This window comes from Tamandua tetradactyla, chromosome 26, assembly GCF_023851605.1.
Source record: "Tamandua tetradactyla isolate mTamTet1 chromosome 26, mTamTet1.pri, whole genome shotgun sequence".
Lineage (NCBI taxonomy): Eukaryota > Metazoa > Chordata > Mammalia > Pilosa > Myrmecophagidae > Tamandua > Tamandua tetradactyla.
Window position 1 is genome coordinate 29,773,518 of NC_135352.1, and position 14,652 is coordinate 29,788,169.

Here is a 14,652-nt window from a genome sequence, read left to right on the forward strand (position 1 = left end):
AGTTTTCCATTTCATCTGTATTGTTGTATTTATTAGCATAAAGTTGTTCATAGTATCCTGTTATTACCTCCTTTATTTGTGAGGTCAGTGGTTATGTCTCCTCTTCCATTTCTGATCTTATTTATTTGCGTCCTCTCTTCTTCTTTTTGTCAATCTTGCTAAGGGCCCATTAATCTTGTTGATTTTCTCATTGAACCAACTTCTAGTCTTACTGATTTTCTCTATTTTCATGTTCTCAATTTCATTTATTTCTGCTCTAATCTTTGTTATTTCTTTCCCTTTGCTTGCTTTGGGGTTAGTCTGCTGTTCTTTCTCCAGTTCTTCCAAGTGGACAGTTAATTCTTGAAGTTTTGCCCTTTCTCCTTTTCTGATATAGGCATTTAGGGCAATAAATTTCCCTCTTAGCACTGCCTTTGCTGCGTCCCATAGGTTTTGATATGTTGTGTTTTTATTTTCATTCGCCTCTAGGTATTTACTAATTTCTCCTGTAATTTCTTCCTTGACCCACTGGTTGTTTAAGAGTGTGTTGTTGAGCCTCCATGCATTTGTGAATTTTCTGGCACTCTGCCTATTATTGATTTCCAACTTCATTCCTTTATGATCCGAGAAAGTGTTGTGTATGATTTCAATCTTTTTAAATTTGTTAAGACTTGCTTTGTGACCCAGCATATGGTCTATCTTTGAGAATGATCCATGAGCACTTGAGAAAAAGGTGTATCCTGCTGTTGTGGGGTGTAATGTCTATAAATGTCTGTTAAGTCTAGCTCATTTATGGGAAGATTCAAATTCTCTGTTTCTTTATTGATCTTCTGTCTAGATGTTCTGTCCATTGATCAGAGTGGGGAATTGAAGTCTCCAACTACTATGGTAGATGTGTCTATTTCCCTTTTCAGTATTTGCAGTGTATTCCTCACATATTTTGGGGCATTCTGATTCGGTGCGTAAATATTTATGATTGTTATGTTTTCTTGTTTAATTGTTCCTTTTATTAGTAGATAGTATCCTTCTTTGTCTCTTTTAACTGTTTTACATTTGAAGTCTAATTTGTTGGATATTAGTATAGCTACTCCTGCTCTTTTCTGGTTGTTATTTGCATGAAATATCTTTTCCCAACCTTTCACTTTCAACCTGTGTTTATCTTTGGATCTAAGATGTGTTTCCTGTAGACAGCATATAGAAGGATCCTGTTTTTTAATCCATTCTGCTAGTCTATGTCTTTTGATTGTGGAATTCAGTCCATTAACATTTAGTGTTATTACTGTTTGGGTAATACTTTACCATTTTGCCTTTTATATTATATATATCATACCTAATTTTCCTTCTTTCTACACTCTTCTCCACACCTCTCTCTTCTGACTTTTCGTATCTGACTCTAGTGCTCCGTTTAGTATTTCTTGCAGAGCTGGTCTCTTGGTCACAAATTCCCTCAGTGACTTTTTGTCTGAAAATGTTTTAATTTCTCCCTCATTTCTGAAGGACAATTTTGCTGGATATAGAATTCTTGGTTGGCAGTTTTTCTCTTTTAGTAATTTAAATATATCATCCCATTGTCTTCTAGCTTCCATGGTTTCTGCTGAGAAATCTACATATAGTCTTATGGGGTTTTCCTTGTATGTGATGGATTGCTTTTCTCTTGCTGCTTTCAAGATCCTCTCTTTCTCTCTGACCTCTGACATTCTAACTAGTAAGTGTCTTGGAGAACGCCTATTTGGATCTATTCTCTTTGGGGTGCACTGCACTTCTTGGAGCTGTAATTTTAGGTCTTTCATAAGAGTTGGGAAATTTTCAGTGATAATTTCTTCCATTAGTTTTTTTCCTCCTTTTCCCTTCTCTTCTCCTTTTGGGACACCCACAACATGTATATTTGTGCGCTTCATATTATCATTCAATTCCCTGAGCCCCTGCTCAAATTTTTCCATTCTTTTCCCTATAGTTTCTGTTTCTTTTTGGATTTCAGATGTTCCATCCCCCAGTTCACTAATTCTAACCCCTGTCTCTTGAAATCTACCATTGTAGGTTTCCATTGTTTTTTTTCATCTCTTCTACTGTATCTTTCATTCCCATAAGTTCTGTGATTTGTTTTTTCAGACTTTCCATTTCTTCTTTTTGTTCATCCCATGCCTTCTTCATGTCCTCCCTCAATTTATTGATTTGGTTTTTGAAGAGGTTTTCTATTTCTGTTCGTATATTCAGAATTAGTTGTCTCAACTCCTGTATCTCATTTGAGCTATTGGTTTCTTCCTTTGACTGGGCCATATCTTCAATTTTCCTGGTGTGATTTGTTATTTTTTGCTGGCGTGTGGACATTTAATCAGATTTCCCTGAGTGTGAGACCCAGCAGGTTGAAAGACTTTCCTGTGAAGTCTCTGGGCTCTGTTTTTCTTATCCTGCCCAGTATGTGGTGCTTGTCTGTCTGTAAGTCCCACCAGCAAAAGATGTTGTGGCTCCTTTAACTTTGAAAGGCTCTCCCTGCTGTGTGCGTGGTGGAGACAGAGGAAAGGTTGTAGGCTGGTTTTAATGGCTTCAAATTGAGAAGTCCTGGGATCTGAATTCCCTGAGAGAGGAACTCCACCTGAGTTGCGTTTCACCCCTCCTGTGGGGAAGGTTCATGTGGTAGAGAGCCCTGAAAGCAGCCTGTTTCTGTGTTTGGGGCAGTTGCACCTTGTGTAATCCCGGCACTGAGCCCAGAGGCAATCGAGCCTCCGTAGAAACAGCTGCAGAAGGCTCAGTTTTGCCCCCTTTCTTCTTTTTCAGTTAGCCCAATAGGCGACTTCCGCCTTAATCAGTGTTGCCTGAGCTGGGGGCCTACTTCTAGTAGTCAGAATTTGTCCATTAACACCACTATTGGTGTTTGGTTGGGCTCAGTCCCCGCTACTGTTTGGAGACTCTTTCCCTTTCCTCCGGGTAGCCGCTTGTGGGGGAGGGGCACTGGGTGCTGGCCACCGCGGCTTGGGAAACTCGCAATCCGAGACCTGCCGCCGGACTGGGTAGCTGCCTGTGGGGGAGGGGCACTGGTTGCCAGCCGCCGCAGCCTGGGAAACTCGCCGATCCGAGACTCCCAGCCCGTCCGGGAAGGAGGGAGGGAGGGGCGCTGGCCGCCAGCCGCCGTGGCCCGGGGAAGTGCACGCCACTCGGGGAGCTCACCGCAGCGGATTCTCGTAGCCGGACCAGCCAATCCAGACTGGGGTACAACTGTGTGTCCAATCCCTGCCGTGGCCCCGGGAGCTGTTCTGCACTGTTTCTGGTTATTTAGTAGTTGTTCTGGAGGAGGAACTAAGACGCGCGCACCTTACTAAGCTGCCATCTTGGCCCCCCTCCTAGATCTCTTCTTGCAAGTTAAATATCCCAAATGCAAAACTATATGGGTTCAAGAATATTTATCTATATTCCATCAGGACATTGATAACTGACATGGAGTATTTGAATATGGTATTTAAATGCAGAGGTTCTGTTAAGAATGCAGACAGCACCACTGGATCTAACACTTCCTCAGACTTTGACTTTCAGCTAAGAAATCCAAATAGAGACTTCTCAGTGCTTGTGATAATTATGGGATGGAGAGAAGGGAGAGGAGGTGTACCCTCTTTTTTAAAAAAAAAAAAAAAAAAACTTGGCCATAAGTATAGATATTAAAAACGCAGAATACTGACTGCTGTATGGCTGTTTTGTTTGTTAACACACCCAAGACTGGGTCATTTGGAGATAAAGCCCATGGGTTGAGAAACCAAACAGGTATAACCAGGGAATCTGCTGTCATTAGCAGCTTTTACAGGGAGATTATAGGTGGCCCTCAGCTGGGAAAGAATTCCCCACCCCACTCCTAGCCAGCATCTCAATCTCAGAGGCTTTCTAAGCTCCTCAGTGCCCTTCCTCTCCCCAAGGCTTACCCTCTGTCTACTGGGGGATGTGTGACATTATCTACATGCACCTGGGGATGTAAATCACTACTTTAGAGAACCTTCTTATCAGGGTCCCAAGGGAAGTTTTCAGTGAGTTCCAGGATGTACCAAGCAGCTAATCCCTTCATAGGGGTCCCAGGATCCACCACCAAAGTCTGCTTTCAAATAAGCAGTATAAGAACCTTGGAACCCACCGGTCTCCTCTAAGGTGGTCAGTTTGCCCTAGTGCCTGGCCCATTCATTCCCTACGGGGACAGATTAGGGGTGAATGGGTCGAGTGTGATAAAAGCCACTCAGACACTGCCTCAAGGACCCCAGAAGGCTGTAGCTTGGCCTAACAAAGCCCCTGCATCATACCTGCATCAGATCTTGTTTTTCCTTTTCTCCTGAGCTAATAGCCTTTCTGATAGACTTCAGTTCAATTAGGATGGCTTTGGCTTCACTAAGTTCATACCCACTCTGGCCTCCGGACATTTTTCTATCGATTCTGTTAAAAAAGAAAAAAAAGAAAAATCAAAGAATGACAGAGAACAAGCTAAGCTGGCAGCAGACGTTGCTTTTTGGATTGTCTTAGTTGACTGATTATCTTACTACTTGACTCTCACATACAGTATCATCATCCTTTCAAGCTGATTATTTCTCCTTTCTCTTCTAATCACTTCTAGCTAAGATTTCCCCCAACCCCTACAGCATACCCAGCCCAGTTCTAATCACTTTTGGGCTGAAATAAATACATATCTTCCTGTCTTCAGTCTGTTTGGATGATCCCACCATGGGCCAAACTCAAACCTCACCCACAGGCCGAACCTGATCTCTTCTCTGAGGAAGGGAAAGGACAGGTTTAGCAGAGGACAGCAATGCCAATAAACCGGACAACCTGTGGCGCCCAGGACTCAGCACCACTGCCTGTGCTATGTGCCGTCACGTTTGTGCAGAACCGAGCCAGCATCTGCAGCTTGGCAGGCTGTTCATAATTGGTTGGAAACATTACTTACACTAGTGAGCATCCTACAGTATTTGGATTTGTTAGTTTATTTTTTAAAAACATCTAAAAAGGCATTTAATTCTATTGAAATAAAAATTAGGAACTGAGATAAAACTGCCATGCTAAATAAGTTTAAATTTAGGAATAAGGCTGAAGAGCAGATATGTTCATTTGTCAACCAACATGGAATCAGGAACTCTCTCGTGAGATCTTACAGATCTGCTCATCAAAGGGTTTGATAGTGCTCCGTGTCAGAGGGTTTTGTGCAATCTGATTTTTTGTCTTTGAAGGACCCGAGCACATCACCTACTGCTTTTTAAAAAAAGTTACTATTTTCTTCACTGGGATGCTCCTGGATCTTCCCAGCCCACCATGCTGCCTGAGAGTCACCCTTTGGCAAGAACAAGCCAATTCAAGTCAGCATTCACCATGAAGCCCTTACGGTCTCTTTCCCTTTCTCTGCCTCCTTTGAATTTCTCTACCTTAAATATCACTTTTTTTCTTTATCTCCATGCTTTTCCTTTTGCTCCTCCACTTTTCATCTCCTACATTTTCTCTTTTGACTCCGACCATAAAGTAAAATGTGAGCATTATCTGCTAATTTTTAAAACAAACTGCACTGTACTCTTTGTTCTTAATTTGAGAAGTACCAAGTTGGACATAGATGTTTTCTTCCTTAAAATAAATACAATTTTGGCTTGTGTATACATTATAGTTAATTTTTTCCCTAAATCTTAGTCTCCTCTGAAAGAGAAAAGGTTACCATTTGCATGCCTTCAGTGGAAAATGAGTACACACAAAGCCAAACTTTCATGAAATTTGTATATGCTTTTGGCTTGCCAGGTGTCTCAACACTTCCAATTTTGAGTGCATACTAAAGGAGACAAGGCGGAAATTCCATTTTTCTGGTATCCACCTACACATAAGCTATACTATATTATTTTAGTCTATTTTTAGTCAAAGCCAAATTTGGTAGCACATATTGAAATAAGGAACTCAGAAAACAAAACTATGCTCTTTACTCAGCATAAAACTACATTTCTACCAAGTAAAATGAAAACCTGAGTTGAAATGCCATGATTCCAGATTCAACAAAAATATTCCCTTATAATGAGAATAAGTGAAAAAAGCTACAAAAACCTGAAGTGGAATTCTATTTAAATCTTTCCTGATTGATTGATTTTAAATATATATATATATCTTTGCTGCTATAGCCACAAGTAAAGTACTATCAGGAATGTGTTTTCTTGAAAGTATGGCCTCTGGATTCAATCAATTACCAGATATTATGACTACAGTATGGAGGTTCATTTGAATGAAAATGGCTTTATTTTGTCTACAGTTAAGAGAACAAGAGCAGTCTCTGATGCTAGATAACATATCTTTCCACTCTTGGTTCTAGGGATTAGAATCATTCCAAGAGAATGCCTGAATTTCTACAACAAATGTCTATTGTTTCCTTGTGGAATGTTATTGACAGATTCTTAAACATGCCTTAGATTCCTATAAAAATTGCTCACAAGTAAACTACTTTGAAACAATACAGCACTGTTACATCTGTATAACAAAAACAGTTAGGCCTGGTTAAACTTTAATTCCAGGTGGTGACATTAAATTATAAATTCATGTGCCTTAAAAAGGTTTACCGTTTGGCTAAACATTTTATGGCACTCTTCTCTCCCCCTCCTCACCACAAAGCCCTCCTTTATGGTGACACAAAATTACTTTTTTTTTTAATTAATTTTTAAATTAAAAAAATATATAACAAACAGACAAACATTCTTAACATACGATCATTCCGTTCCACATACATAATCAGTAATTTACAATATCATCATCATGCAATATGAATAGTTGCATATTCATCATCATGATCGCTTCTTAGAACATTTACATCAATTCAGAAAAAGAAATAAAAAGACAACAGAAAAAAATTCATACATACCATACCCCTTACCCCTTTCACTGATCACTAGCATTTCAATCTGCTAAATTTATTTAAGGGAGAGTTCTTGAGAATCACTTTTTAAAAAACACAGTAATGTGTTTTTAGGGGCGTTCTACAACCAGCTGAGGTTCTCAGAACGTGGTTATACTTGAGAACCACTGGGGATCTCTGAAACTTTGGGATGGACAGCAGGAATAGGCATTCTTTTAAGAGCACACGCTCCCCGCCCCCATCATTTTGACATGTGGTCAAGTTTTGGACCCACTAGGCTGGGAGCATCTGAAATAGTAACATGGTCACTATCACATGAAGGGAGCAGGCCAAGGAGAAGACTGCTTTAAGATCACACACCTGAAACTAAAGATATGTGGCTGGTGGTTCACAGTTGTGCTGGTGTCCTAAGATTTAACTCATCCTCCAAACGTAATGATCAGTTTACATTTGTCTGGCCAGAGTCACATAGGATCTCTAAAGGGGCTACTACCTTGCTGCCTTGGATTATCCCAAATTGGCTAGGAGTAAAGGTCAGAATAGGCTTTACGGGAAAAAGAGACCAAGTGGGGCACTTTGCACAGAGGTGGCTCCTAGGACCAGTGTGGCGTGGTGGGCATGTTCCCGAAGGTGGTGCATACAAGACCATGAAACCTGCTTGAACAGAACACTGATGGGGGAAATTCCTGTAAACACTGAACCACAATTCGCAGTATCAAGCCCTGTACCACAAAGGAGGGAAGGAAAAGGCAGTTGGATGCCTTTCAAGGTAAAACCTCTGATCCTCTCGGTGACCACGCATACCATGGGCTTCTCCTTTGCATTAGAGACTTTGTTAGGTGGAAATTATAAGGTGGAAGCTCATTAGCAGGAGAACAGTGGATTTCAGGGGCTGGGGATGGAGCAGGGATTGCTAGAACCTGCTAGCCTTGTCATGCACATGTTCATTAAACCTGAATCCTCAGATTTCAGTATTGACCCGGACAGAACAGAAGGAACCCAGTGAATAAGGAACACATGCTCTTGCTCTCACTCTCCTGAGATGAGTCAGGGGTGGGCTCAAGACTGCCCCTGGCAGGCTCAGAGCAGCTACCCCTCCACTTTAGGCGTGAGGCAGCAGTCGCATCCGGTCCAGACTCTCGAGCAGGAGGTAGAGAGAACATTCTTGCACCTGTCACCTTACACCTTAGTGCTTCATCACATTTTACAGTAGGTTGTTGGCAGGTACCTAGAAGACCAAGCTACGTTTTTCTATTCTGGTTTCTTTGAATCTCCAGTAATTAATAAAAACCTCAGACTTTTTATAAGTATATAGATACTCCCCAAGCTTTTTGTTGTTATTTGATTATTTTTAGTTTTTTGGTGCAGAGCTTTGAGCTTTTCACTTTTGTGCTTTTTTCTTTTCTTTTTTTAACTTCTCTGAGAAATTGCTTAGGTTCTGTGATTTGCAGTTTCTTTGGTATTAGTTAGGGGACTTTCAGTTATTCTAAAGTCAATTTCAGTATTTTTATACTCACTGTTGCAATGTTTCAAAGCCTTGTTCTTTATAGAGCAATTCTTGCTTCATCTGTGAAAGTTCTCTCTTCAGCTTTTTAACCTTTTGTGAGAAATCAAAGTATATGTGAATGTAATTGACAATATTGCACATTGTTTTAAAAGATCGTCATTCATAAGATATTAAACACATAAACAAAGCATAAGTTTAAGTAGTATACACTTTATCAGTTTCTCCTTGACATGAATTCAATGGAAGGTATATTAATCAAGTTCGGCATAAATTACCAATGATTTACATTATTACTTCTATTTATCCTTTTTATCATATTTAACAACAATCCTATTAGCTGGATACCAGTATTGTCCCATTTCGCAATAACCAACCAGTAAGGGGCAGGATACAGAATCTCAAATCAATGTAATCTTAAACTCTAAAGGCTTGCCCTCTTTCCTGTATTCACAGCACTGCAGGTGACTAACTACCTGTGCTTCTAGAACATACCAGGCTGATACATGCATCTCAGTGCTTCTGCATGCGCCACTCCCTCTGCCCAGAAGCCTCTTCCCTTCCTCCTCAATGGCTGACTCTTCCTGTCACTCAGATCTCAGCCCAAACATCACCTTTCTAAAAACGGACTTCTCTGACCACCCTACCCATAGGCTCTCACATTGCTCTTGTTTTATTTAGTTCATAGTTATTTATGGGCTGAAATAGTTTGTATACTTGTTTACTGTCTGACCCCCATGGGAAAGTAAGCTGCAAACAGCTGTATCCCACCTGTACCTGGAACCACACCTGGCAAAGAGTAGGTGACCAATAAATATTTGTTTCCAAACGATAAAAAATATTTTTCCTAATGCCAGATATATTCTTTGGTAGTAACACTACTAAAATTTAATGGATCAGAAATACAGCACAGGTTTGGTTTAGTTGTAAATTAAAGATCTCTCAAGAATTCATCTACATGTATTAATCACAGTCTTCAATTTAAAACATTCTGACGTACAATATTTTAAAGTGCTTTTGAACTTTATTTTCTATTTATTCAATAACTGCACAAATATTTATTGATTCTCCACTATGTGTCAGGTCCTGGTTTTGAAGCATGAACAAAACAGACATGAACCCTGCCTTCTTGTATTTTATAAAATATGGGGAAGCCAGATATTGAGCAAATAATCATGCAATGAAATAAATCTTATCAATTGCCATAGGTGCAATAAAGGAACAGTCAGGATACTTTGAGACACAAAAGGGGTACAGAAACTATTTAGTCAGTGATTGGATAAAGCTTTGGGACATAAAGCCTTGCTGATGTTCATGTGGAGAGGGAGGATTAGTAGGGGCTCACTTGGTAGAAGGGGTTGCAAAAAGGTAGAGCTTGTGCAAAAACCCTAAACTGCAAAGGGAGAAGGGGAATTCAGCAAAGCTCTGGAATGCAAAGAATTACTACTGCTGGATTACAGAGGCAGTATGTGGCATGATCTAGAATTAAAGAGGAAGGGCTGACTGCATGTAGAGTTGTAAAGCCATATTGAAGAATTTCCAAATTTTAAGGTAAAAATAAAGAGGGACTTTAGTGTGATATAACTTCTAACTCTAAATGAACATTGTGATGTCTTTGTGGTGAATGGAGCAGAGGCCAAAAGGAACAATTATGCCAGCACTGTACGATGGGGTGTGGACAGTGCCATATAGAGAGCAGGGGCCAGAGGAGAGTCATGAGGACTTAGTGAAGGACTGAATGGGAAGGGTGAAGGAGAGGATGTTAACGCGATAAAGATCACTCCCAGGATTTTGGTTTGCCAGCTGGGTAGATGAAAAATGCCACCCTGGAGAGTGGGGCCAGAATCTGGGGAAAAGATCAAGGTTTTCTTTTAGATGTTTTTGAGACGCCCATGAGCCTTCAAAGGCAACTGGAATATGTGGGCTTGAAGTTCAGAAGAAATGTTTGGCCAAGAGATATATTAAGAGTCGGTGACATACACTATTTATGCACTGAAAATAAAGAAGATCACCTAGACAGAATGCATATTGCAAAGAGAAGAGATTCAGGAACAAACATCATTCAGAAGTCTATAGAAATCGTTCAGAAGTCTACCAGAAGAAGAGACAAAATACTGTGAAGTAGTGATAAGAGAAGCGTCATGGAAAAAAAAAGTGTCATGGAAGAGCAGAGAAAAAAAGTCAGGAGGGAGACAGTGCTATGACAAGGACAGGAGCTGTGTAATGCTTGTGTCTGTATGACTATGGCATAATACTTTGGATCAAGGCAACTCAATAATTTATCTCTTGCAATAAATCTATAAAATGCTTTGGGCAGTACTGAAATTTTAATGATATTATGTCTTCTCATTCATGAGCATGGAATATCTTTCTATTTATTAAGGTCTTCATTAATTTTTTGTAATGATTTATAGATTTCTCTGTACATTCCTTTATATTCTTGGTTAGATTTATTTCTAGATATTTTACTTAGTTGCTAATGTAAATGGAACTGTTTTCTTGATTCCCTTTTTGAATTGTTCACATTGCTGGTGTATAGAAATACCACTGACTTTTGTGTATTGATCTTGTACCCATCACGTTGTTAAATTAATCAGCTTTCATAGCTTTGTTCTAGGTTCTTTGGGATTTTCAACATATAGGATCATGTCATCTGCAAACAGGGAAAACAACAGTTTTTCTTCATCCTTTGCAATTTGGGTAACCTTTATATATTTTCTTGCCTAATTGATCAAGTTAGACATATCAGTACAAGGTTGAACAGCAGTGGTGAAAGTGGACATCTTGTCTTTTCCCTAATCTTAAGGAAAATGCTTTCAATCTTCTACCGCTGAGTACAACATTAGTTGTGAGACTTCATATAGGCCCTTTATATATTGAGGAGGTCCTTCTATTCCTACCTTTCTCGATGTCCTTATTAAGAAAATGTCCTGGATTTTATCAACTGTCTTTCTGCAGTGGTTGACGTGGTCATGTGGTTTTTCCTATTCATTCTATTAATGTGGGGCATTACACTGATTTTCTTATGTTGAACCACCCTTGCATTCCTGAGAGTCCCACTTGATCATGATGAATAATTCTTTTAATTTGTGATTGGATTCGTTTTCTTGTATTTTCTTGAAGATTTTTGTAATATATTCATAAGAGGTATTGGTCTGCAATTTTATTTTATTATGAAATCACCTTCTGCCTTTAGTATTAGGCTGATGCTGGACTCATGGAATGATAAGTCTTCCTACCCCTTCAATTTTTTGAAATTTTGGAAAGAATTGGTGTTAATTTTCTATGAATGTTTGGTAAAATTCACCAGTGAAGCCATGTAGTACAGGATTTTTCCTTGATGATAGCTCTAGGTTACTGACTTATCTCTTTACTTGTAATTCATCTGTTAAGTTCTTCTATTACTTCCTGAATCAGTTTTGGTATTTTATGTTTTGCATATAGGATGAGTCATTCCTAAGCATATTAAGTAGATCATCCTTTTTTATCCATTCTACCAATCTCACCAGCTTTTGATTGGAGAATTTGACCCATTTAAATATAAAGCAAATATCGATATTGGCTATTTGATGTTTTAAAAACATTTTTTTTTGTCTTTGATTTATTCCATTCTTGCCTATTTTTTATGTGGCTCATCTTTTGTAGTGAATCCTATGGAATTCCTTTCTCATTTCCTTCTTTGAATATTTTTCCAATATTTTCTTTGTGGTTACCATGGGCTGAAATTTAACATGCTAAATCTATAACAATCTCATATGATTTGATACCAACTTAACTTCAATAGTATTCACAAGCTATATTCCTATATCCTTTATCTCCAGTATTTAGTTCATGTCACAAATTACAGATTTATAACTTATAAATTCAAAACCATTGGTTTAAAATTATTTTTTATGCATTTGTAATTTAGACACTATAGCAAGTAGAAAGTGAAGTTACAAACCAAAAACACAGTAGCAATGGCACTGTATTTTTTTATTTATATTTACCCATGTGGGCCAGTTTGAAACTGTTATGTACCCCAGAAAAGTCATGTTCTTTAATCCTAATTCAATATACCAGGGTGGATCTTTTTGATTAAATTGTTTCCACAGAGATGTGACCCAATTGTGAGTGGGACATTTTGAGTGGGTGGTTTCTATGGAGATATGTCTCCACCCATTCAAGGTGGGTCACTTACTAGAGTCCTTTAAGAGAGAACCATTTCGGAAAAAGTTTTAGAGCTGACACAGACAGAAGTTTGGCGATACAGAAAGAAAATGTGCCCTAGGAAGCTGTTTGAAACAAGAAGCCAGGAGAGAAAGCTAGCAGATGTCGCCATGTGCCTTCCCAGCTGACAGAGAAACACTGAATGTCATTGGCCCTTTCTTGAGTCAAGATATCTGTCTTTGGATGCCTTAATTGGAACATTTTTATGGCCTTAGAACTATAAACTTGTAACTTAATTCCCTTTATAAAAGCCAACCCATTTCTGGTGTATTGCATTTCCAGCAGCATCAATAAACTAAAACACCATGCCATTACCTTTATCAGAGATTTTTATTTCTTCATGCAGCTTCAATCTATTGTTTAGTTTCCTTTTCATTCAACCTGAGAAGAATTTCCTTCAGCATTTCATATAGGGCCATTCTAGTGGTGACATACTCCCTTAGCTTTTATTGATTTGGGAACGTCAATCTCTCCCTCATTTTTTTTTTTTTTAACATTTCTTATTGTGAAATATAACATACATAAAAAAAAATTTGAAAGTACATTTTAACAAGTAGTTACAGAACACATTTCAAAGTTTAGTATGGGTTACAATTCCACAATTTCAGGTTTTTCCTTCTAGCTGCTCCAAGACATTGGAAACTAAAAAGAAATAACAATATAATGACTCAGTCATTATACTCATTTGTTAAATGCTATCTTCTCTGTTATAACTCCTTCTTTTTATTTGACCCTTCTCCCAATCTTTAGAGATATTTGGATTATTGGATTATGCACATCTAACTTTTCCCATGCTGAAAACGGTGTTGACAATACTGCATATGGGGATGGAACTGTTGACGTTCTTGGAGAGACTGGCACCTCTGGGTTTCAGGACTTATCTGGCCTAGGAACCACCTGAAGGTTTTAGTTTTCTGAAAAGTAAACTTAGTGCATACAACTTTCTTTCTTAATTTTTATTTCTTTTTTGTGAAAAATAACATATACTAAAAAGCAATAAATTTCAAAGGACATTGCAACAATTAGTTATAGAACAGATTCAGATCTTAGTATGGGTCATGATTCTACAATTTTAGATTTTTACTTCTAGCTGCTCTAAGATTTTGGAGACCAAAAGTAATACCAATATAATGATTCAGCAATCACACTCGTTTGTTAAACCCTACCTTCTCTGTGTAACGCCACCATCACCTTTGATCTTTCTCCCTCTCTTTAGGATATTTAGGCTGTGCCCATTCTAACTTTTTCACACTGAAAGGTGCTGTTGATAATATGGGATATGGCGATGGCACTAGATGATATCCTGGAAAGGCTGGTCCCTCTGCATTTCAGGACTTAATCTGGTCCAGGGACCCATCTGGAGGTTGCATACAACTTTTGTAGGACCTCAGATAGAGCCCTGGGTGTTCTGCAGGCTTAACAGAAATGATGTTGGTTGTCTTCCTCACTCTGAAAGACAATTTTGGCACATAAAGTACTTTTTATAAATATGTCAACTTACTGCTCTTGACTCCATGGTTTACAATGACAAATCATAATTAATCTTACCGAGGCTCCTTCGTACCTAACGCATTACTTCTTTCTTGTAGCCTTCAGAATTCTATATCTTTGGCATCAGACAGTTTGATATGCTTGGTATTTGTCTATTTGGTATTGGTTTATTTGGGCTTACCATGCTGTGTGTTGAGCCATTTGGACGTATATATTCATGTATTCCAGTAAATTCAGGAGAATTTTCACCCATTATTTATTTAAATATTCTTTCTATGCCTTTCTCTTTCTTCTTTTTCAGAGACTCCCACAATATGTGTATTGGTATGCTTTACGGTTTTTCTACAGGTTCCTCTGGCTCTGTTCATTTTTCTTCATTCTTTTTTCTTTCTACTCTTTGTAATGAATAATTTCAATAGTCTTTTTCTTCAAGTCACTGATTCTTCCTTCTATTAGTTCTAATTAGCAGTTGAATCCCTTAAGGGAATTTTTCATTTCTAATTAGCAGTTGAATCCCTTAAGGGAATTTTTCATTTCTGTTACTGTGATCTGCAGCTCCATTTGTTCCTTTTTATGATGTTTATATTGTCAGTGAAATTATGTTCAGCTATCATTTTCCTGATTT

At 38.6% G+C, this 14,652-nt stretch overlaps 1 protein-coding gene across 3 annotated transcripts in view; it reads right to left on the reverse strand.

Moving 5' to 3' along the window:
- The window catches only part of WWC2 (WW and C2 domain containing 2), a 298,652-nt gene that overhangs the window by 105,896 nt on the left and 178,104 nt on the right, over nucleotides 1-14,652 (reverse strand). For all 3 annotated transcript variants that reach the window (XM_077144655.1, XM_077144656.1, XM_077144654.1), the window contains 2 exons: nucleotides 8,341-8,420; nucleotides 4,257-4,386 (listed from right to left, as the gene is read on the reverse strand). In XM_077144655.1, coding sequence (XP_077000770.1) covers nucleotides 4,257-4,386; nucleotides 8,341-8,420 — 210 coding nt within the window. The remainder of the gene's footprint in view (nucleotides 1-4,256; nucleotides 4,387-8,340; nucleotides 8,421-14,652) is intronic.